Raw genomic sequence first — 26,418 nt, 5'->3', positions numbered from 1 at the left:
GGGCAGGGAAGGGAGGGAGTGAACAGCTGTGTGGTGCTTGACTGCTAGCTGGGGTCAATCTACTAGAATTCCCTACTCTTCTTGTAAATCTAATAGCTAATTTTCAAATCCACACAAGTGATGGAATATTTATTTTATCTTTATACCATGAATATAGAAAATTACTTACTCTTGAAAAGTAGATTCCTGTTTTATCATTTTATATAGTGGTTTGCATAACCTAGGCTCTCTTCTTCCATATCTTGAAGAAAAGAAGAAAAGTACAAACCTTTCCCTAGATGCCCAGAGCAGTGTTCTGTCTATCCCATTATCTGAACTGTGTAGACACAAATTCTTTCTAGCCTGAGTGCCATATATTTCCATCTTTACAGTGCTGTGCCTGACCGATATCATGGTTGTATAGTTTCTGGCTTAGCGCTGATTTGTATCCCATCACTTGGTCGGGCATAGTGCACAATTTTGTCTGTTTTGTCTGCTTGTTAAAATGCTACTAACCAATGAATAAAAAACCCCGCAGAGGGCATGTCAGTGATTGCTAGTTTGAATAGAAACATTTTCCTGATAATATTGAAATCCTTTATTAATTTTTTTAAAATTTGTTTCTTTTATTTCAGGCTCTCTGGAATGAATATACCTCCTCCAGTTATAAGCAACAAAAACTGGCTCAGACTACATTTTGTAACAGACAGCAATCACCGATACCGTGGATTTAGTGCCCACTACCAAGGTACATATAAAAAAATAAATTTTAATTGTGGCTGTATTTGTTAGAAAAAATAGTGCCTGAAGTTTTAGGAAATAGGAAAGGTTACTTTAAAAAAAAAAATAAAATAAAACCACCTCATAAAAGGTTTGTTTTTCAACCTGCTATATCAAATTACAATCTTCTAGAATAGGGGTGGTGTGTTATCTAATGTATCTAAATTCAGTTACCAAAAAATATTATGGGAGATCCCTGCTTTACTTTAACCTGTGTACTTAGCTTTTAAAATGGTCCTAATATTATGAAAAATACTGTGGAACAGTAACAGAAAGAATGTCTTTATCATTAAATTATGGGAATGACTCTATAGTTGTATAAGTCGTATTTGTAAAGCAGTAAGTTTCTGTTTACTAAAGTAGCATTTAATCACTATTACTTTTTACTACATTTTGGAATGCTTTGCATTATTAAAGGTTTTATTAACCAGAAGGATTCTTACCCACAGTTTTTATGAACAAGCATTTATTTTGAGTAAGAGTGAAAGCATCTGAAGCATAATTTTGGGAATGTCACTGTTTGAAACAATGTCATTCTAATGATGAAGTGCTAATGCAAATTAAATGTCAGTAGTACAAGGTAATACTGTAAATAATATTTTTCAATATCCACAGTGTATCAATGGATCTTCAGGGAACAGTAACCCCTTTTTTTGTGTTTTTGTGCTTTTTGCATTTATCTGATGAAAAACATCATGACATTCCTACCAAGATCTAGTTCAGAAATTTCTTTTACAGTTTCTTATAGAAAATCTAGCATAGGAAGAAGTTATTTATCTAAAGTTTTACAGAATCTGATAAAATTAGTCAAGTAACACAAAAATTGCAGTTATCAAAAGCCTATGACTAAGGTTTTTAATTTGATCTTTCATAATAGCAAGTTCTACAACTCTGTGTGATTGCCTCAGATAGCATATTCTAAAATAGAACAGAAAAAAATTGATTAGTATTTTCAGCAGGTATTGTATATCTTTATTTGGACTTCCTGAGTTCATAGATGTTCTGGAGTGTGTATTCTGAATGAATTTATATGAAAGAAGCTTTTTTAATGTAGCTTCAGGGCTGCTGTAATGATTTATGAAAACACTGACTCATTTTTTGCATGGTATCTTTCACACCACGTATGATAAACCACTCTCTACTAAGAAGTTGCTAGCTTATGGAACTGTAAAAAGATAGGAAGTAAGAATTCTCTCTAATAAATCTACCCCACAACTGAGAAACCGTGTGATAACTATTTTGGTGGTTTAAATGAAGTGTTTTGGATTGTTGAGCTGGTTTTTTTGAGCTAGTGAGAAAAGAAGAGCAAAGAGTGTCTCATGGTAAACATACCATAAACATACATTCCTGCCAAAAATTGAGGTAATAGCTAATGAAAGAGAACAGGCTTATGTTTATTTTTAAAAATGTGTTTTATCCAAGACCCATAAAGCATGTGAGTTTATAGGTGTGGGAGATTTGAAAATGCTGTGTGTCTTCTATTTCTCCTTACTGCCTAAGAATGTAGTGATTAAATAATAGTGTTTTTACTATTGTGGTTTGCTCATTTAATATTTAATTGTGTATTTCTCAATGTATGTTAAAGTGGACTAAATACCAAGTAGTCAAATGCTGCAACAGCCCACCATACTTAAAATAAAGAAAATGTCTTTTGCAACTCTAAAATAAATGTAGGCAGTAAAAAAATTCAACATGCAAAGGAATTAAATGTGTATACTCAAGCTATATGATCAATAAAAAATAACTTTGATAGTAGAAAATAGAAAAACACATGGTCAGATAATAGGAGATGTGTATTTTCTGGTAGGTTAATGATAGACTAAAGGAGAGAATGTAAGGAAATTAAATAAATATCATAGAATCATGGAATGGTTTAGGTTGGAAGGGATCTTTAAGATCATCTAGTTCCAACCCCTGTGCCATGAGCAGGGAAACTTCCACTGGACCAGATTGCTCAGACTCTGCCATGAGCACTTCTAGGGGTGGGGTATATTAAAAAACCTTACTACATTTAGAAAATAACATTAAATATATAGCACAAAATATTTCTGACCTTTCGGAAAATCAGATAACTGATAAAAGTGTTAAAAGTATTGAAAAATGTCATGTAGTACAAGGTCTTGATTTATTTTCAAGAGTTTATTTCTGCATTACTTTTGAGAGGGAATATGCTAATTCTTTCAATAGCTTTTTTTGGTCAGAGTGCTACACAGTAGTAACTGTGTTAAAAGCTATGTCCTTCCCCTGCTTAATTGATGTTGATTGACTGCAAGTTCTTTCTGAGGTCCTGAAACATAGTATTTGCTACATATTACCAATATAAACAGATTTACTAATTTCTTAGTACTTCCTCTAGTTTAATTTTCTTTAGCCTATTGTTGCATATTTTTAAGGACCTGGACTTCAAATTCTGAACTTCAGAACACTGCATAATTTCAGTCTGTCACTGCGTGGCACTGCAGTACCCTTTTCAACTAATCAGTCCCTTCGTTTACTGATTTTGTTTGCACTAGTGCACATTTTGTTAGTGTATTTGGGTCATGGTTTAACCCTAAGTAGCAGTGAGGCCCTCTTACCATCACTCACTCATGCATCCTCAGAGTACAATGGGGCAGAAAATAGGAAGAACAAGAGTGAGAAGTTTCACGGTTGGAATGAAAATGTGACAAATCACTCATCAACTACTGTCCTGGAAAAAATGGCCTTATTATAAAACCTTTAATGACTGTTTTGGGTGTTGGAAAACAAAGACAAATAGTAAAGAAATCATGAAAAACACCCTTGCACCTTCTCTTCTGAAAGCTTAACTTCATTCCAAACATTTCCTCTTCCTCTATTCAACCACAGATTACTCTTTGTCTCTTTGGTGGTGTGATAGCCAGTGCAGGAGGTTCGGTCAAAGTGTAGGAGTTCATTTCTGCTGTTCCTCATTTCTCACTCTTTTCTTCTACCATTTCTTCCCTCTTACTCATTTCTTCTGCCTTGATGTGCATTTATCATGGACCATTGCCTCTTAGGGGAAGAACCTACTTCTGTATGGGTTATCCACGGACTTCAAGCCCTTTGAGGGTATTCCTAGCTCTGGAATGGAGAACGCATGCTCTGATCTTGTTCCTTTCCCTCAGTGTTTATTGTCTTATCTTAAATGCTTTATCTTCATAGAAATGTCACAAGTTCTACTGATGGACTCAGTTTTGTCCTGTGGTTGGTCCATTGTGGAGCCAGATGTGGCCAGTTGTGACCAGCACGGGACAGCTTAGTGCCTGCTGAAGGGAGAGGTGATAAGTTCAACCCTATACCCCTCTGCTACCAAACCCCTAGCATTTATACTAATTTTAGTCTTATTCCCTTCTGTTCTCCTAAGTTTATGAAAACTGGTTTTTAAGATTTTTTTTCATAAGGTCGCCTCACTAAGCTGAGCTTCAGTGTAATACCTAAAGCTATTGTGGCCTAGACATTTGAAAAGAAGACTAAAAGTGATGCACTGTAAAGTCAAAATATAGTTGCCTAAGGAAAAGAAAAAAAAAGCCTACAGCAATGAAAAATAGGATACCTAGGGTATTACATAATTTTTTTCTAAACACACTTTTAGTGTAATTAAATCTATTTTCCTCATTTTCTGTTTAAGACCTTGCAAATAGGCATGGGTCTTTAAGGCCCTTAAAGTTTTTGGGGTTTTTTAATTGACTTATACAGAAAAAGTAAAATCTGATGAGGTACATGAAACTGTGGGAAGCTTTCAGATTCATTGAGGTAAACAGTCATGTTAGTTATGTGTATTACTTTCTTTTAATAGGCAATTTTATTCATGAAAGGTATTCATTTATACAATATTTAAAATACATTGGTAAACAATAACCAATGAGATTAGAAGAGAAATTTCAATAAGAAATTTCAATTAGAGGAGAAGAAAATATTTCCCTACCTAGGTTGTGGTGTCATAACCCACATATCCTTGCTTGTCTGGTCACCTGTGTTTCAGCACTTCTTTCTATTCACTGAGAGTTCCTTGCCTTGATGCTTTCTCTTATGTTGTCTTGTTAAAACTCCCTTTGAGTCAGAAACTGTTGGCTGAAGTAGAACAAAAGATTCTTTGGATCTTCTAGAAGCAGCTGCTTCACTGTTTCTTGGCACTACTAATCTTCTTTTGCTGTTTCTAAAATTAGTTGTGCTCTTTTACTCCTTCCATTTCCAGTTCCTTTTGGTTGCTATTTTCTTTTGGTTACTTTTTGCGCTCCATCATTTATGTATGAATCCATAATTTTATCTAAGTGGACAGAAGGGATTAAATTGGCTTCACAACATCTGGTCTTATGACTGGCATACACAAACTTCAATCTTCTTTATATCAAGCATACCCAGATTCAGAAAGGCTTTCAGAAAAAAAAATAATCTTCATTTTCTGATAGTTAGACATTACTTTAAGCATCTATAACTTTGCCATCTTTGTAGATCCAGTATCCTTTCCCTCTCACTCTCTACCTTCATCCTCTCTTAAGCTCTGGAAGGTTTCAACAGTAGCCCTACAATTGCTAATCATTTCAATTGTGAAATCCATTTTTTAACTGATTCCTTCCCCTGTTTTTTACCTCTGTTTAAGCCATGTACAAAGTCATGCTTCCACTTTGAGCAAATAGTATCAAATACATAAATTGAGTGCACAAACACATTTGCCATTCATTAAGAATATTTATATATAGGAAAATACAAATGAAGCTATGAAATATATCCATGAGCATTTCAGAATAGAATAAAATTTAGTTGTCTTGCTCATATTTAAAAGTATGCAAATGGTTACTCTCCTTCATACTTTACAGCCAGCTATGTGGAGCTGAGGTTGGATAAATGTGAGCACTTTAAATGTGGGATGAAATATGAAGAAAAATATGTTGAAAAGTTTCTTCTTGCTCTGCTTGATTTTCTATTGTTACTTTCTTTTTCTTTCTGTCATTTTGCTTATGAATAGAAATGTATCTTCATCCATAAATTATTTATGGAGTTAGCTTTTCTTAATTTTTTTCTTGGTTTTGCTTTCAGAAAGAATGTAAAGCAATTGCCAATCAGGTAAAGAACAATAGTACTAAGCTGCCTTACATCATGGCTAGAGTTGCCAGAAGAGGAAAACTGTCTTTACCACTTTTTTCACAACATTAGGCAATTTAATCAGGATTTTGTAATTCATTTCTTATCTCAAAAGCTATTGCAACAAACACTATATTGTACTACAGCTGAAAGACTAGCAGCTGTAACAGGGACGTAGGTAAGATTTTTGTTTAGACACCTATAGCTTTCTGCATACTCATTGAAGCTGGAGAGCTACTGATGAGTTACTGACAGCACCTGTATTTGTGAGAGAAAGCATATCCTCATGTCCTTGAGATTATAAAGGTGGAGTAATTATGTAGTTTTAATTTTAAATTAATGATTTGTCTAAGTTTATATATGTGAAATATAGTTATTTAAATGTTTCTCCCTGGTGTATTATTTGTAAAAACTAATCACACCATATGATGGATAACCTCCTGCCTAAAGATAGATAAGTTATTATTTTAAAAATAATAAAAATTAAAATTCCAAAATTCTGCTTTGGAATAAGAATATGGAAGTGACCTGTGCAAGATATTATGCCAGAAGTTATTTCTTAGATTATAAAATGATATGATAATTTCTTAAATTATATGCTATGATTTTTTACTCATTCCCAGTATAGATAAGGTGAGGACATTTGGTATTACTCTTCAGAATTCAGTCTAAGATTATCTAATTTAAGAAGTAAAAGTACCTTTTGCAAAGTACCCCCCAGTAAATAAGGAATCACGTCTATTTAATGAAAATTTAATCTTTTAATGAATGTTATTTCAAGTAAGAAAATAAATTTTCTGATCTACCTTTCTAATTCCCAGTTACACTTTCTCCACTTTAGTTCCAGTCAATGGATCTCTTTATACTATAAAACATTGGCTGCTTTATTTGTGTACTGCATCAATAGCAGTATGAGAAAGCTGAAATAATTAATTTTTTTCCCCATTCACAAGCACCTGGAAATTATTAACATACATCTCTGTTCAACAAAGTGTTTTCACTTAAATGCAGCTGAGGCAATAAACCTTGCACATTAGTGAATATTATTCTATGGAATTTGTTAATGTACAAAATCACTATCTAGTACCACAGAGATTCTCAGTTATATAATTTCTTAGATTTCCAATTTCCAGTGAAATTTCAGTATCATTCATATTTAAAAGAAATGTAAAAATCCCCTGAGAACCATGGTGGTCAAACCTTCTAAGTCTGTCTGAAAAATGTCAGAACAAATATAGAATAGCAGTGTGAATACTAAAGTGTTTTTAGCACTGATGTTTGTTGTATTGTGTGTTTCTTTCTAATGCACTTGCTTAGCTTTATAGATGGCAAAATGTATATTATTTTTGGTCTGGATCCTGGGTCAATGTGAACATTGTTAACACCTTTTCAGAAAATGAAATTTTCTGACTATGTAGAAGAAAAACACATAGCCAAGTAAAGTGGTTAGAGTGGAGGGTGAGGGATTGTGAAAGAAAGATTTAGGTGACAAGATGGGTAGTAATAAGGAGATTGAACCTGAAGTGATTCTATTGAATAATTATGACTTCTTGTATGAGACATACCCTTGTTGGAATCTAGTCTGTGCTAGTTGGATTGAACAGTCAGCCAGGACAAATCTCTTTTCCTGGTTGAACAGGCTGAATTCTCTCAGCTTTTCTTCATAGAAGAGGTGCTTCATCTATATGATCATCTTCATGGCTCTCCTCTGGACCTTCTGTAACAGGTCTATGTTCTTCCTGTGCTGAGGCCCCCAAATCTGAATGCAGCTCTCCAGATGGGATCTCACAAGGGCAGAGTAGAGCAGCAAAATCCCTTCCCTAGCCCTGCTGCCCACACTGCTTTTGATGCAGCCGTGGATACCATTTGCCTTCAGGGGGGCAACTGCACATTGCTGGGTCCTGTCCAGCCTGTCATCCATCCATCACCTCTAGCTCCTTAACAGGGCTGCTCTCGTTCCATTCATCTTCCAGCCTGCATTGATCCCTGGGGTTGCCCTGAGCCAGGTACAGTACCTTGCACTTGGCATTGTTCAATTTAATGAGGTTTTCATAGGCCATTTCTCAGACTTGTCCAGGTCTTTATGAATGGCATCCCATCCCTCTGACATGTCAACCTCAGCACTTGGCTTCTTGTAGCCTTCAAACTGGCTGAGGGTGCACTCACTGCCTCAGTATATATCTCTGATGAAGACACTAAATAATACTGATCCCTATATGGGCCCCCAAGGGAAACCACTTTTCTATCATGTCTGTCAGAACACTAAACTGTCGAGAACATTACCCTCTGGACACAACTGTCCAAGCAATTTGTCATCCATTGAGCAGTTCACCCATAGAATCCATTTCTCTTCACTTTAGACAGAAGGATGTTGTGGAGGACCATGTCCAAGGCTTTGCAGAAGTCCAAATGGATGACATATGTGGCCCTTTGTTGGATGGTGCAGTTGGTCCATCATAGAAGGCCACTGGGTTGATTAGAGAGGACTTGCCCTTGGTGAAGCTGTGCTACTCTTCTGAATCACCTCCCTGTCCTCCATGTCCCTCAGCACAGCTTCTAGGAGGACTCTGTTCCATGGTTTTCCCAGGCACAGAGGTGGTGTTGACAAGTCGGTCATTCCAAGGATCCTGCTTTCTACCATTTTTAGACATAAGTGAAATGTAACATAGGTGTAATTCTCTTCTCAGTAAATATTAAACTTTCCCCTTTTCTAATAATCTGGGACTTTGACTGTCTGCCATGGCTTTTCAAGTATCATGGGCAGGCAACTATATCAGCAAATTCCCTCAGGACTCTGGGGTGCAGCTCATCAGGCTCCATAGATTTAGGTCTGTTCAGGTGGTCATGAACCTGAATTTCTCTGGCAGTGTAAAGAACTTTGGTCTTCCAGTCCCTGTCCTGAAGCCCATCCACTCAAGAGGTGTGGGAAGAAGATTTGCCAATGAAGACTGAGGCAAAAAAGTTTGAAAATAAAATTATGAGATTTGTTGATCATTACTATTGTCAGTAATACCAGCAAACTCTTATGCTCTAATTTAGTCAGTATACTGAGAGCACTCCATTGTCCTCAGGTCCATATTTAGAATGCTTAAAAAAGCACACCTTTAGTGCTTTTTGACCTAAACACTAGGAAAAGAGTAGAGGACAGAACAGAAAACATGCTGCTTTATAAATCAAACTTCACCTTGACTCCAGCAACACTTGTTGCTCTGGCCTCTCTGCATTTCTGAAGAATATAGCAAAGCTGACGAAAGTTCAGAGAAAGCAAAGATACCAAACATGCAGGTAAGTTTTTGATTGAAAAGTGATTCATCTACGTAGGACCCTGCAGCTTGGAAAATTAATATATTTGTGAAAGGAGGGGAGATACACAGACCATAAAGTTATAAATCACAAGGATATTGGAAATAGTTATTAGACCTCTTTTGGATATCAGAATTGAGGTACATGCTTCATCATGACTTACACAAAATAATTAAATTACCAGTGGAATATGGCACCAGGTCTTTTGAGCCCTAATCCGGGGTAGCTAGAAGTTGGGTAACACTTATCATTCCATTTTTCGCAAAGCTGGCAGAATTGCTTGGATAATGCTGGTTTAGTTTATAGTACTGCCTTGGTACACTATTATATAAAAATATCTGTGAAGAGAATCCTTACCTTGAAGGGCATATATTCAAATTAAATCAGGCTGACTCAAATTCAAAAGGGAAGAGGTGTATTGACTTTGTGAAATAAAACAAACTGCTGCTTTTTCTATTTTTCTTCATCTGAGACTACTTTTCCTTCTCAGTTAATATTTAACTTGGGATTAAAAGCCACGCCTTTTAATTCCTAACATATATGTCTAGTATATTAGTGCAACAGGCAGATAGTGTACACAGCTGTTTAATTGGAGATATAAGAAGAAAGGATTCTTCATTTGTATACAGCATCGTGTTGGGTAATTTGGCTTTTCATGAAAGATACATAAGGCTTACATGTTTAAATAATATTTTTCCCTAGAATGTTCTCAAACCCATAATTTAAACAAACTAGTGATAAAAATATTATAGTTTTGAAAGAAATTTCAGTTATAGTAAATAGACCTTCTGTTTGTTGAAGACATTTGAGCACACTCTTTGGACACGTAAAGCAAACCAGTCAGTAGTACTTAAGCCAATAATCATTCAAATTCCCAATGACCCTAGTGGGAAATTATGAATATTAACCAACCTTAAAGAAATTGACAGAATCATAGAATGAATATCATAGAATTATGGAATCATAGAAGGGTTCGAGTGTGAAGGGACCTTAAAGCTCATTTTGTTTCAAAGCCCTGACATGGGCAGGGACACCTTTCACTTGACCAGGTTGCTCAGTCCCATCCAGCTTAACCTTGTAATGTTGGAAGGGACCACAGTGGAGTCATCTGGCCCAACTCCCTGCACAAACAGGATCCTTCTAGAGCACATTGCAGAGGATTGGTCCAGATGGTTCTTAAAAATCATATATTTATCCCTATACTGTTTGTGGAGGCTATCACAGTCATTTTTGAATGTGTAATTAATATTTAAGTATCCCATGGTCTCTGTACAGAGGCAAAATGTCTCTTTTTGTACTCTGCTTTGTATTCACTTTTTCTAGAGTTAATGTGATAGGCTTTCTTTTGTTTTGGTTTTGGCTTTGTTTGTTTGGGTTTTTTTCTTTGTTGTTGGGGTTATTTATTTATTGTTTCCTGGGGAAACAAAGTTACTGCTGAAAACTCTCATTGACTGCTATCCAGCAACTTTTTCTTTCATGTGAAGAAGTTGCTTTGGAACTGTGTGGAATCTCTCAGAAACACTTGCCTCTGTAGAGATGGTCATACCATTTGATTTAGGTAAAGTAAATATCAAGCAATGACTATAAAGCTGCTGACAGTTCTGAAAGTGGCCAAATTCTAAGATGCCTTTCAACTTCAACCATTCTGATGAAGTCTGAAATGTTCAGATACAGTGAGCAACCAGCTGTCTCAAAATTTGACATTTTTATGTTCTATCAGTTAAGAAGTGTAAGTATCCAAAAACTGCTGCAATTTCTGAAAAAATCACAGAATCACAGCATTGTTAGGGTTGGAAGGGACCTCTGAAGATTATCCAGTCCAGTCCTTCTGACAAAGCAGAGTCACTTACAGCAGGTTACACAGGTGCATGTCGAGGTGAGTTTTGAGTGTCTCCAGAGAGGAAGACTCCACAACCTCCTTGGGCAGCCTGTCCTAGTTCTCTTCCACCCTCAACTTAAAATTCTTCCTCATGTTGATGTGAAACTTCTTATGGTTAAGTTTGTGGCCATTGGCCCTTGTGCCATCACTGTGCACCACCAAAAAGAATCTGGCAATATCTTCTTGTCACCTGCCTTTAAGATGTGTACATGTATTGATGAGATTCCCTCTCATCTTCCTGGTTCTGCAGTCTCTCTTTATAAGAGGAATGCTCCAGACCCCTCATCATCTATTTTGCCCTGCACTGCAACCTCTCCAGTTACTCCTTGACTTTCTTGTACTGAGGAGCCCAGATCTGGACACAACACTCCACATGTAGCTGCACTAGGGCCAAGTAGAGGGGGAAGGATCGCCTCTCTCTATCTGCTGATCACACTCTTCCTGTTGAATGGCAGCACAGCCTTCAGGTGTATCAGTCATTTTCCCCAGTTTCATATCATGAGCAAACTTGCTGAGGGTACATTAAATCCCTTCATCCAGGTCATTGAAAAACAAGTTGAAGAAGATTGGACCCAGTATTGATCCCTGGGATTCATCACTGAGCACAGGCTTCCAAATGAATTCTACTCTGCTGATCACGACCCTCTGAGCTCTGCCATTCAGCCTGTTCTCAATCCATCCCACTGCCCATTCATCTAACACACATTTCCTGAGTTTACCTGCTGGGATGTTATGTAAGATAGTGTCAAATTACCATGTTTTTAGATTTGCCAATATATTTTTTCTCCGTAGAAGTTGCTTTGTGAGCATTTCTCTGTGCAACATAAAAGTGAAGAAAGATACTTGCAGTAACCAAGCTTTTATGGGTATTAGGAACAATTTTGGCTGTCAAACAAGAACACTATAATTTTTATGATTGTATTGTGGTGCAAAATTGCCTGAAATGCTCACTAAGGCAATGCATATGTAATTCTTCTTAAAATGATCTTGAAATTTTAGTGTGTAAGTATTTACCTTAGGCCATCTTGAAATTGTTGTCTAATGGATCGCTGGGGTCCTTTCACAGGGAAGATTTTCCTCCGGCAAAGCTCTTGTTTTGCACTGGATGCCACTTCTTAAATTAAAAGTTCACTTACTGCCCACTTGATGCTGACAGCACACAATGTTCTGCAGGAATAGCTTTATCTCTGTAAACTCTAAGTGGATTTTGAATCAGTTTTCATACTGAAGAAACCTTTTTTCTTGCCAGATAATTGTTTTCATCTCACTTAGGACCTGACCTTTCTTTAAAAGTATTATTTTTTAGTCTATCCTGACCTTTTAGATAAAACAAGAACATATAAGACAGTACAGTTTAATTTATAAATCATTCAACTTTGCTTGGTTTTATAATTAACATTTATTCTGCTTAGCAATTAACTATTTATTCGGAGTGAGAAATAAGGGAAAAACAACACTTCTTGTTACATTTAATGTATTGCTTTGTTCATAGGTGAAGAAGAGGCAGCTGCTGTTCCTCTGGGAAATCCGGTGGAAAAGTTGTGCTGGTATTTCAGAATCGCCAGATTACATCTGAGTAGGAATGCTTGGCTCCTCCCTCTGGGCAGAGCATCTCCAACGGGATGCTATAGTTGTTATCAGTCATGCAGTGACATTCAATAGCCTGTTATCAGCAGATGTCACCCTCGAGGGAGGGGTGATTGTGGAAGAGGTAAGGAAAACTGCCCACTTAACAGAAGACAGCTGCCACACAGATGGCAAATGCATCTTGCCTCTAATCTGGGACAATAGGCATTGTATTTTTCACAGTGAATAAGAGACAAGCACAGGCCAACAGCTCCCTGAAGGCTTGCGAGCTCAGAGATCAGGGTTGAGGCTGGCAGTGCTGGGCTTTTCAGCCAGTGTTGGCCCTCAGCCAGGGAGCAGAGCAGGCTTGGGGCACATCTGGAGGCAGACCAAACCCTGGGCATTGGACATCTCCATGGAAAAAAGGACAGGCCAAGTCCAGGCAGGAACATTATCCCCATGGATAGGTAGAGCAGGAATAGGGGAAGAGAGGGACAAGCACTTCTATGGCATCACTGGGGCAGGGTCTCATGGCTTCAGCTTTGGGCACCTGGACCCATAGGCATGGGTGGAGAGAGGGCCCGGGAAGGCTGGTCAGTCCTGTTTAGGCTGATCAGAGCCCTCAGAGTCCCCACGATCAATGGAGAGTACTTCAGTGGTGTAGGGTAGGTACATAGAAAAATAGTGTATGTTTGGTATACAGAACTTCAGACCAGAAGTTAGTTGGGTTGTAATGCACTTATGTAATATTATGTTAGCCAGAAAATCTTGTTATAGTCAAAGGGAACACAATTTATTGTTATTCTAGTTAATGTTATAATGATCTGATAGTCTGAATTATCCAATATAGAAAAGCATCAATGATAATAATACACTTTAAAAAGTTAAGAACTGCCTTTGCGCTTTCCCCTGTATTTCTTTTGTCTTATTTTTACCCTTTTCTCTGTGGTTCTGGCTGGGGATAACCAATTGAGAGCATCCAAGGATCTGTTAGGAGAAGTTTGACATTCCTGGACCTGAAAAAGTGAACTTCCTCTTCAGTCTTGGAGTTGAATTATTCTTTTTTTTTTGGTATATTTTCTTAATATAGTCTGCTTCTTTCTCATTGTTCTTTACTAAAATCTGAAAGTTGCACATTAGCCTCCCTCAGCCTCTCTAAGTATGTTGCTTGCTATGCAAGACCCGTGTAACTTTATCAAATCATTACTGTATGCAGTAGTATCAGAGAACAACATTTCTGAAATGCCACCAGCTCAAGAAATATTCACTTGACACCTATGAATTATCAAAAATAGAGAAAACAAACTCAGGCCAAGGCAAGCCTACATGATGTCAACATAAATTCTGTGGCCTTGTATTACTAATGGCAAAATTGTATTTATCAGGCTGCAGCCTCTATTAATTTTGTGTGACATAGGTAAGGTAAGCAACAAAAAAAATATGCTTAAGTATTAAGATTTGTATTCAAGATACCTTTTCTGCAACCTTGTCTTTACCATTTGCCAAGTAAATGAACAAACTTTCTAAGAACTTTATATCATTTCTAACAAGTACTAATTAGTTTTGAAACATACAATAATTCAAAATATATTAAATATATTAGCTATTAAAATAATCTTCTCTGTAATGAAGGTTACTATACTGGATAATTTATTATTTTATATTAGTTTAGCAACCTCTGGTAATAAGTCTAAATCAAATAACTTCTTGATGCCTCATACTGGATTTAGAATAGAAAATGTGGACATTAGCCTGCTTAGGTCAAATATTAGACACTCAAGAGAAATGGTACAAAGATTTTTTGCTATTGAGAATAACTGAAAGAGATTATTACTGGTTTTAAGATTTATTATTTCCCACATATCTGAACTTCATTGAAAATACTAAAACTATTACTCAGTGTCAGTCATATTAATATATAATTCAAGCTTTAGCAAGTACTGTTCTATCTGAAACTGCATGTTTGATTTATAAATACCACTTTGCTTGCTTATAACAATGAATACCTATATCTTGGTTTGAAAAGACAGGTGTCTGCTATGGAAGGCAGGAGCCTCCCTTGAAATGGAGAATGTAAAACCCCTCCCTCTGAATTATTATAATTTTGAAATTAAGAGACTCTCAGGCAAAGATATGGGTAGGAATAACAGTTCTTTAATAGGGAAAAAGTAAAAATAAAATAAAAATGCAGTAAAGCAAAACAACTCTGACAGAGTCAAATATGACCTGACACCCTGTTGGTCAGGGTGTTGGAAGCAGTCCCTTTAAATGGTGGCTTTAGTCCTCCTGGAGTGACAGCTGTGGTTCTGTTGGATCAGCGAACCTGTAGAAGGGTGGAGTTTTCCTCTGAAGATCCAGTGGTGGTGTAGATGGGCCTGGTCTTCCACTGGGAATCCAGTGCAAAAGAAAGTTGCTCCTCTAGGAATTCAGAGGAGGAAAAGGCTGCCTGTGCTGTTCCAAATGGCAGATTATATCCAGGTAGGAATGCTTGGCTCCTCCCCCTGGACAGCGCGTCTCACAATAGGATACTGTAATTTTATCCGTCATGCAGTGACACTCACTGGCCCATTAACAGAAGATATTTCCCGGAGGGAGGATTGGTTGTGGAAGAGATGAAGAAAACTGCCCAATTAACAGAAGATAACTGCCCCACCTCTAACAGATGGCAATAGAATACACATCCCCATTTGCAATTTAAGACAACGTATTAGGCAACTAACACTAATATTAAAAGGAAAGTGAGAATTTAATTTTGTTGAAAAGAAATGAGAGCACCACAGTATCATGGTGTATCCATGGTGACACAAGAAACAGAATTAGAAGTCAGAACCTTTACATTTTAGGTTTATCTTTTTGCTAAGTGATTGCTATATATATTTTAATGTACATAGTCTGTGTAATAATTATTCTTTCATATTTGCTTATTTGCTGTTTTCCTATCCTTGAAAAAGGGAAATAACATTCTTGCGCTATGATTCACAGAGTCAAATTAGAAAGAAAATAAATATGTAAGGCAATATTCACAAGGCTTTTTACTTGACAAATACAAAAAAGCTACTCTTTTTAAGGTCAATAGATGTGACTGCTTTCCATTCCCAGCATTATATTGCTCATTTCATTGATTCCTACAATATTATTGAGAGTCTTGAAAAATGTTTAAGTTGTGTTGTTTGGGGTTTTTTTGTATGATTATGTTTGATTATACAGATCTATGTTACACTGATGCATATCTCTTTTGAAAAGAAAGCTAAGTATGACAACACGAAAATAATTATTTTACATTTTGAATAACTGCTTTCTCGTTTACTAAAATTCATTTATGTTAAGTTCTGGTTTTGTTTTTTTTTTTTCTTTTTCTTAAAAGAAACAGGCCTTTCAAAAAGTACTTTCTCACTTTAAGTACACCGACTGAAATAACATTATCCATATATGGCCCTATGTTGGTCATTATCATATTTTTAAGTTCAACAAAGATACATTGTTGTAATAAATTCTATTATTTGGACAAATATATATGTTTAAAAAAAAATAGTAGCTCTGTCTATGTCCTGATTTTCGTAGAAAGGAAATAATGTTGGATATGTCTGGCATTTTGTCTGAATTTTCAGATTTCCAAATATAATCAGTTTGATAAAATTAAGATGCAAAAATTTGCCATATTTTCAGTATCTGCTTAAAAATGTAAAGTGATCTTGAATTCACTGAGGCATATGGAAGATCATTGAGACATGTAGTTGTGTATACTCAGTTATGACATATCTCCTGCATCTCTGAAAATTCCTGGGTGATGCTTGTCACTTTCAGAGTGTTTTGGTGCATGTCTTACTGTAGTAATTGATGAAAATTACAACTTTACATAAACAATGGAGAAAAGGAGAAAAAAGAGATAACAATAAGGAGGTTGAGAAAAGAGAGCAGAAAAAAAAGGCAAGCTTAAAAAAAATTGTAAGAGAATGAAATTATGCAAAAATGTAAATTCTGGTACCAAAAAGAAATAAAAATGAAATTTTGACTCTAGTTCCACAAATGTGGACAAGATCAAAACAAAAGGAAACAAAGGATTTTTTTAAACTTCTGGCTAGGTAGCTTTTGGAGTTTTTGCTATTTATAGAAGTCATTGCCTATTTGAAGTAAAGTCTATAAATTTTTTTTGAACCCTATCTTTTTCAGTCATGTATTTCTTTACAACCACAATTTTATTGTATTTCTGGAAAACCACAGTTTAATTTATTTTCTGAACAGCTGTGAGGTAAAAATATATTTTTTCAGAAGAATATTTTATGGCAGTCATTAATACTGATTTTATGTTCTAAAATCTATGTTTATGTATCTGTTTCCTTTATTTTCTATGACAATTCATTCCTAAGAACAGGTAAAGATACTAGAAAATTATGAAGAATAAAAGAAAAGAGTTTTAAAAATAATATGTCTGGAATGACATATGTTGAAAGAGTCAAATAAGTTGCTATATCTACATAAACTTTAAAATTCCTTTAACAGATCCAGAATATACTCTTCTAATTAGGTTTCTAACTTTACTGGAAATTTTTTGCAAGCATCAGATATTCAGTGACAGAGAACATCAAAGAGAACAGTTAATTAAGACAGAAAAAAAAATGTCTTCTTAATAGGATGCTGGGGTCACTCCAAAATTATTTAAGTATAGGAAGGTTTTAAGTGAGGAAGCTAAATAAGCCTTAACTCAAAGTCCTTGAACATCTGAAAGAATGAAGATGGAATATAGCTATTACTCTTTTTGAAAATTCTGTTTATAATTGTAACCCTCTTTTTTCCTTTAATGAGGTATGAATTTACTTTTTTGCTTAAGACTGTTTACACTTTTTTCTCCATTACCCATTGCAAAATAATAGACTGGCCTCTTGCTAATAAGATATACAGGAAAAGTCCCAGGTTGACCTCATGTCAGTTACCTCATTAACACCTTCCTGTAGTCTAAGTCCCATTTAGGGTCATCTGCATTAAGGACCTTTAGCCTTATTTGGGAAGTCTAGGGCTGGATCATATATGTCACAAGAACTAATAAAGTCCTGTACCTTTATCCATCCTTAATAAATAAGATAGTGAATATTCTGATTTGCTGTCACATTTTGAACTCAATATGGTTTTAGGAATTAATCTGCAAAACAAATTCTAATGAATTAGCATAGCTGTTGGTTGGTACCCTTAGGTCTCATTTGGTCTTATGAACAATTTGCATGTTTTTATCTGTTCTTCAACTATTGAAGTTAAAAAAAAATAAATTTAGAAAATAGTCATGAATGGGCCAGACTTCTACCTAGAGTCCAGTAACAAGTGGAGTATGACAAGTGTCTGTTCTGGTACAAGTTCTCTTCAATGTGTTTGTCAATGAGCTTCAGTCAATGACAGAGAGCAGTCTCATTGTATTTGCAGATGACACCACAATGTCAGTCATTATAGTCAAGGACCAACAATCAGTATAGCTGAGGAGAGGCTTGCCATAGGGACACAGACATGCTGAAGGAATGAGCCAACAGGAATCCTGTGAAACTCAGCAAGGGTTAGTGTAAAGTCCTGTAGCTGGGTAGGAAGAACCCCTGGCAACTGAGTGTCTGATCGCCAGCCACTCTGCTGAACAGACCCTGTGCATTGTGGCAGACAGTAAACTGAGCATGAGAGCAGCGTGCCCTGGGGAAAAAGAAGGCCAACAGCATCCTGAGTTATGTTAATAAGAATGTGGTCAGTAGATGGTCAGTAGATTCAAAGGGAAAGATTTTTGTGTTTGCCTTAACTCTTCTGTGGCCATAGTTGGAACAGTGCCTCAAGATTTGAGCTTCATGACAGGGAAGATGAGTTTTTCACTGAAGCAAGTTTAGTGGAGGGTCACCAAGATGGTTGGGGGCTGGAGAACTTACCCTGTGAGGGAAGACTGAGCAACCAGAGCTTTTTCAACCTGGAGAATAGGAAAGCTTTCCAAAGTCAGAGTCCTCTAAAAGAAAAAATAAAAATATAATTTTCAACAAGCGCTTTTGCTCTGTAAGGTACCATTTTGTGCCTTATTTTTGTTTCAGCTGAATGCTTCTCAGAGTGGGCAAAGGTATTTATTATCTCCCTGGATTATTCCCTCAGGAATTACTCATAAAAAGTTAGTCCACTAGATTAATTGTTAGTTGAACTTCCACTATGAGTTTATCTGGGGTAAATTTCCTTTGGTATCATGTTTACAACAGCAACCCTGTGTATACTTGTAGCATATTGCATATGCAAAGACTGTGCATCTAGCACAGATTCATAATCTATTTTTGGATCTTTGTTTCAGGCAAATGTCAAAGGCTCTTGCCTCTTTTCTTTACTAAAAATGATCCTGGAATCAAGAGCAACTTCCACTCCTATATAAATAGAAAGGCTTATGGGTCTCCCATATGTTTGCATTATCCTAAGTTTTAACAGTTGCAACACTTTTGAGTGGTGTCTTGTTAAGACTAGTTTTCTGAACTGAATTTCTCTGTAGATCATCAGCTTGATTTTTTTTTTTTTTTTTTTTTACTTCTACATAGCTACAAGTTTTTAAGTGTAAATACTGCTTAGAATATTTCCTTGTGAGCCTTGCAGGCTCATTTGACATATTAAAGTCCTCTGTTTTACTGACTTTCATCTGTTCTCCTTCCACAGAGACTTGCTTAGAGAAATGCTGGTCCAGTCCAGTAGGTCTCAGAGTGTTTTAGTGTGGGTTGGTCAGGTTGTCTTTCTTTGTGAACCTATGCCCTAAACAGCTATTATACTTTCTTGACCCCGTGTCCTTACTGCTTGCTCATATGATTCATCCTGGCAGTTCCTCAAACTTCACATCTTCTCAGTGGCTGATTTTGAATTCAAAGTGATGCTCTGCCTCTGAGTTGACTTCAGTTGACTACAAAATTTTGGTTGAAGCTTTTCCCAAAAGAAGAGCTCAGTCTTCTTTTCTTCCTTTGTGTGCCATTTATCATTAAAAGCTTTTCTTCTTTGTTTTTTCCTTTTTTTTTTTTTTTAACTAGAGTATTAAAGTAAAAATACATAGGAGTATTTCTTTATCACATATAAAAATACAATTTAAAAAATAATCTTTTTCACAAACTGAAATGTCAGATGTGATTGCAGAAGACTGAAGTGGAGAATATGTCAAAATGCCCTTGCAACAAATGTGTTTCAATCGGTCTAAGACTGTTTTTATAAAATAAATATGCCAAAATTCATACTTTTGCTAATTACAAATACTGTTTATAGAAACATTGATTGATCTACCCTGTGTAGTAGCTGATACTTACAAGATTGTTTATACATAACATTGATTTTCTCTCAAAAACCTCCATGTAAATCAACCATATTGTTTAACTTTACTGATCTTCTGCATGAGTTCTTCAGTGTAAATGGATGTGGAAGCCTAACCACTTTCTGTTTGAAAATTGCCTCTGTATCAAAGTAGTACTTTCCAGTGTGTAAGCTTTGTAGCTTTAATTAAGTTTAATTTTTATTGCTATTTTCTTTTGAGAGGAACTTTCTTTTAAGTTGTTATTATTTAAAGTGCTGTGTCTATTTAAATAGGATAGATCATGCCATTTGATGGAGATTTTGAATATAGTTTTGCTTTGACCTTGATATTGGAAGCAGATGAATGCCTGTTCTTGTACATTTGCATGCATGATAAAGATATGTTCACATAGATTTTGTTTTAATAGCAGTGGTTATGTAACATACATTAATTTTTCTTTGTTTTAAACAACATTTTTCTGTTCCAAAATATCTCTTGGCCATGCATTTGTATTTTCTGTGTTTTAAACTTGGTACCAATCTGTCAAAATTTATTGTATATGGAATCATTAGTCCAGACTTTTGATATTATGCACATTGTGATAATTTTCTTCTTTTATTATGAAATAAAGAATAAAACATGTCTAGATCTATTTTAGTTACTTATGCCGCTGCAATTATAGGATAGCAAATAGTTTTTGGTTTGATCTCTGACACATAAACCTGGAGTCTTACATGGTGCTTCCAAGGTCTTTTAGTTTTGCAGGTGAAACCACCACTGATTTTAAAGTGCTATACTACAGAACAGATGTTAAGACATTAAATGTCAGATAGCAAAAATAATATGCACCCACATCAGCTTTATTTGTTGTCTTTATAAAGCTAACATACTCTTATCTTAGTATTTTTAATAGTACGATAAAATAAACTATTTTAGCCTAAAATTTCTTCAGTAAATAAAAGAGACTTTATTAGCAAGACTATTTTTGATATGAGGATCTCTTCCATTATTTTATACAGAACATTTGAGAATTCTGTCAAGAGATCTGATATACCTTGTGCCTTAAATATACCATATAATGCTTAATTCCTCTGGAATTCTCTAATTTTCTAGTGGACAGATTTTTCTAAAAGTGTGAAAACTCTTGTTGCTTTCCATACTGACATCACCCATTACATTTAAAAGACAAGGCTCAAAGTATGAGAGGAGAGCACAGAACAAAAAAGAGAAGTGTGGAATACTATTGTCTGAATGACTGTTCAAGGTCCCCTAATCACTATGATGATTAGGGGGAAAAAAAGCTATGGAAAAAAAAGCCATGTTTTAAAGATACTAGTAAAACATAGTACAGTTCATGCTACATCAGCTTTATTTATGCTATTTTTTATGGTGAATTTTGTTATTAATTGCCCAGTCATTTATTTGTTCCAGTCAAGATGGAATTTCTACTGTGTTAAGGTGTTCTAAATGCTCACAGGTGAGAGACTTGGCTTCCAAACATTTGCAGCCAAATATGGGGGATTGGGAAGGATGTAAATGTTAATAAAATATTGAAAAAATTGCTATATATTTTAAATACTAGATAATTTATAAATGCTAACAATGTTTCCACAGGCAGGGCATGGACATGGACAATTTTCTTAGCTTATGAAACATTTTCTGTGTGAGGATTTTTAGTAAAATAATCTGGTCTATTACAGAAATCAGAGAGCAAAAAGAAAATTACATATGAAGCCTTTTTACCATCTTAAGTATAAATAATAATGCTGACAAGTTTTGTTTAAATGGGTACCTCTTATTATTCCTCTACACTTGGCCTCGTGTCAAGTCTAAATGGGCTTTTAGAGCCCTGTCAAGCTTTGATGAAGAGAATCAGCATATCTGGCAGCCTTATTAGTGGCTGGATTAGTAGCTTATGGCAGCTTTTTCTGCTGCTTAGGTTACTACATATTGCTGCCGTTTCACTCCTCAATAGGATGGTTACCACGTTTCAAAGTGTGGGCCCCCCTATCAGTAGTATAGCTGTATATTTTGATCTAGCCATGCTGATTCAGGACTGAACATGCATGGATGGAAATAATGCGTTGTCATTATGACTGGTAAAAGAGTTTAAGTTTTGAGGACATTTAAAACTTAACATGTGTTATCACTATTATTACAAAATGTTCACTAGTATTAAACAATGTTCTGATTGTTTCAATTTTTTAAATAAAGCCTATTGACTTTCCTGTTTTCATGTCAGTTGTCTTTACTATGTTAAACAGAGGGAAATTTAATCTTTTAGATTGATCAAGAAAACACAATTCAAAAGAAAAAGTTAGCATCCAGTACTACTGTGTGTCCCACAGGTTCTTCTTTCATCAAAACTGCCTCCACTGGTGAGTTAGAGGAGCATATTGCAGCCACTACTGGTGCCATTACTGTTGCTAGCACATCTGCTGATGTTGCTGTATCCAGTGCAGTGACCACCTGTAGACAATCTGCTGAAGAACAACGAGTACAAGCTATGAATATAAGAAAATCAGTTCTGGAGTCGGCCACTTACAAGGGAACACTCTCTCTTCATCAAGAAAATTTACAAAGCACAAGACGACGGCCAAGAAATGCTGAACAGATAGAAAGAACTAAAGAACTTGCAGTTGTTACTCATAGAGGTATTGGATATTATTTTACTTGTGCCCATGTAGTTATGAAAAATATTTTGTATTAATTAAAAATGAAAGTTCAGGTAACCATTTAGGAAATGTAATTGAACCAAATGGGAAAAGGATTAAATCTGTCTAACTTTGCGTTCTAGTAGGGCAGTCAGATGGAAAAAATGAAATTAGTAATAATATTGTCTTGGTTATTTAAATTTATTTGATTTATAAAAAGACAAAATATACGTATAAGGCGGGTTTTTTTGATGTGACTTTATAGCTTGCATCATCATATTTCACAATAAAGCCTAGTGTTAGAGACATCTGATGAAAGTTTAGAGAATTGAGATTAGACTATTAATCTATTCTGCATATGTGATTAGATATAATTAACCATAGCATAAAGAATGTACTTTAAAAATAGCTGCTGTTCTAAACTAGTAGGTGATGCAGTTGTATTCATCTCCCATCTGTTTAAATCTTCAGCAAAATTTTGGTTTTTAAAGCATCTGTACATATTCATTCTATAAAACATGAAATCAATGATCAAAGAAACATTTAGAACACTAGGATATTCAGCAAATATCAAAGTGTTAAAGCTAAAGATCTTATCTATTTTTATATTGAGATCATCTAATCTGCATGCTAAAATATTCATAATGAACAACATTTGGAGAATAATACTAGGATTGTTTGCTGTGTTAAAAGTAAATGTCTATATCTGAAACATGAAGCTGACAAAAAGAAATGCTGGAATGTCTTAATTTAACCAGCAGATATTCAGAAAAAATTGCATGTGGTGTGTTTTTCAACATGCACAATTTCAGGAAAGGATCAGCTTAATTTTGCAGGCTAATGTTGAATACATTTATTTTACATTTTGAATTTTTATTATGTGCTTCATGTTAATCAATTGTACATGAAAAATTTATAAAAACAAATATGTTGATAAGAAGCACCTTTTATAGCCCAAGGAATTTGTAGAAGTCTTATTACATGATTGATATTTTGTAAAGACAGTTTTATTTGGAATCTGTCATGTTACTGGATAGTCACCTAGTGTAAGTTATTGTAGCTTCATTTACTAACACCTTTTGAAAGAGGAGAGCTGCAGTTCTTCAGAATTTAAAAATATATAATTAAATTGAATAAACGAAAAACAAACACTGTCTTTGGCTTACATATAAAATAGAAATAATTACATAAATGTTTATGTTTCATTTGTATTAATTTCAGTGGAGAACTGAAGTATTTTCTGGTTTTTGACTGATATAATTTAATAGTTTGGTTTGTACTAGTTGTGTGGCTGTGCATTCACTTCACAACATCTTTGGTCAAGTTTAGTAAAACACTTATTTTCAGTTATGAGGGAGCATACAAGGATCTGTAATAATATCTTCTAATTTAAAAATGTAAGATGTACTACTCTGGCAGTTAAATATGGCAGTAATTGTGATACACATGTAGTTTTTTCGTATTTCCTCTTTAGAATCATTACACTGCAGTGTCCTCTCCACTGTTTTCTCAGTGTTCCTTTCTTTGACCTATTCCTTAGCACAAGATGGCAAGTACTTCTAAATTATTTTATTAAAATAAAGTGCTAAACATCAGATTATTAAAAAAAAGGAGAATAATTTAGATATTAATATACTGCTAAAATAATGTTATGGTGCTAATTTTTTACATATTAAAATAGTAGTACAGGTACCAAAAGGTATGACAACCCACATACAACTGAAATGAGACTGTTTTCCACCTTACTGGAGAAGAAAGGACACACATGTGCATTTTATTCACTCATGCAATGTTGGAAGTCTTGGTTTTGCTAGCACTCATTATACAAAAACTTTAAAATTTTTCACTGTGCCTCTTTCTCATGGAACAGTATATGTGTGCATGCTATTAAAGGATGTTCCTATACTGAGTAAAATTTACCAATTTTACTCAACAAACACCAATATTTGATAACAGCCATTAAAACATATCAAATGACCTTGAATAAATAACCTATAATTTTCTTCCATGAAATATTCCTTATTAAAAACACACAGACATATTCTGAAGATATGTGAGATAGTGGTTAATTGACTTGAAGAAATTTTTATCACAGAGAGATGTTCCAGAGGTATTTCTATAGAATTTCCTGTAGGTTATTATTGAAGTACTTTAACCTCTCTTTGACAATACATTATGCACAGAAGTTTAAAAAATCTGCATATTAAATAACTATGGAATTAAGAATTCCTGCTTAAGAATTTTATATTAATTACTTTTAAATTATTTCTCTACTTAATAGCTATGAAAAATTAGCTTTTACTTTGGAATTTTTTTTTTTGCTGTTTTTAATTTAAGAATTACACTCCCAAGTTATGCAAATTAATTCATAATTGAGAAGACAAAATTTAATATACTAAATATAGTTACTAAAACTTACTATATGTAAGTGTGAATATTTAAAATTGTAAAAATTTATTGTACGTGTAGACCTAACTGTTGGCTTTTTGAGAATATTACTAGTAAGACCCCAACAGTACAGTTTTATGATACATTATCAAAGATGCTAAATCATAACTGCAGAAAAAGAGTAGTATTGTTGGCCGTCCATGGGATTGTTCTGTGAATAGTGTTTCAGAGTAAGTATACAATAACAATACTCTCTTGTTTTGTAAAACTTTTTTGGACGTATATGCATGAACAAGATGTATAGAGAGAACTAGAGGTTTATACATACAAAAAATTCAATTGCTAGCTGTAAATTGTTATACTATATATACTACCCGGATCTCAATAATAATTTAAATTGTGTTAAAGCTGACTGATTATTATCTTCTCTAAGCATATTAGCTGGAAAAAGGTACATTAGGTGCATTTGGTGAAATACTTTCCTTAAAGTTAGGGAAGGACAAGAATTATTTTATAAGACGATAGTGAGATCTCTGGAGGAATACTGTACATGATTATAGTTTCTTCATCAACAAGAATTCCTGATGAATCAGATAAATAAAGGTACTATAGTGGTGTTACATTTTCCTGATCATCCCACCTTACAAAATAAAATGTAAGACAGGATGAAAGCATAAATTTTGAAGTGAATGTCAGTATGTAGAGAACTTAAGTAAGGACAAGTTAGTATATAATATCTAAATATTTTTTATTAGGGAGATGAGTAAGAAGAGTTCTTGTTATTGGAACACTGAAACCTTGTAGAAGGAGGGAGTACATGAAGGAGCTTTGAAAATGCACCTTGACAGGCTAATGAAAAATATATTTAGATAGGATAGCTGGTAATGAAAAACAGCACATTTTCGGTCCTTAGTTCTAATGAAACAAACTGGTTAAATTGAGGAAAGTTTGTCTCCTTATTCTGGAGGAAGGGGGGAGAAAAAGGAGATCTCTAACCCCTTTTGTTCAGTTAAACCAAGGAACTTCAAATGCTGAGATTTAGTAGAAGTTCTTTTTGATGCTACAATCACAGTTTCTAGTATGATCTGTGTTTCTCAGATGTGAAAACAAGAAGACAATGAAACATGATAGAAACATGATAGAAACATTGTATTTCCAAGTGGGTGTTGTTTTTTTTGGTTTTTTTTGTTTTTTGTTTGGTTTGTTTGTTTGTTTGTTTAGGGTTTTGTTTGGTTTGGTTTAGGTTTTGGGGATTTTTCCCCTCTTTAAATATTTAAGAATTGTTGGCTTCATCATGACTAAAGTAACAGAGGATAATATGACATGTTTTTGTTTTCTACTATTTTTTTTCATACAGTGAATTCAGAGTTTAGTAATGCTTTTAGTCCTATTGAATTGTTCTATAGTTTGTACCAACTACATACTTTACTTATTAAGGTTTTAGAATTTTTATTTGTGTGTATACATACACAATGAGAGATATTTTAGAACATTTTCTTGTGAGAGCTTATATAGCATAC

At 34.8% G+C, this 26,418-nt stretch overlaps 1 protein-coding gene across 3 annotated transcripts in view; it reads left to right on the top strand.

The window, feature by feature from the left end:
• CSMD3 (CUB and Sushi multiple domains 3) overlaps positions 1-26,418 on the top strand; it is a 577,908-nt gene that overhangs the window by 208,015 nt on the left and 343,475 nt on the right. For 2 of the 3 annotated variants that reach the window (XM_041407558.1, XM_041407557.1), the window contains exon 6: positions 615-727. In XM_041407558.1, coding sequence (XP_041263492.1) covers positions 615-727 — 113 coding nt within the window. Of the gene's footprint in view, positions 1-614; positions 728-22,204; positions 22,511-26,418 lie in introns of all 3 variants that reach the window. The other variant, XM_041407556.1, reaches the window with a different exon arrangement.

The sequence above is a fragment of the Onychostruthus taczanowskii genome, unplaced genomic scaffold (genome assembly GCF_017590055.1).
Source record: "Onychostruthus taczanowskii isolate IOZ18803 unplaced genomic scaffold, ASM1759005v1 scaffold27, whole genome shotgun sequence".
Classification (NCBI taxonomy): Eukaryota; Metazoa; Chordata; class Aves; order Passeriformes; family Passeridae; genus Onychostruthus; species Onychostruthus taczanowskii.
This window is presented reverse-complemented; position numbering and strand designations above follow the sequence as displayed.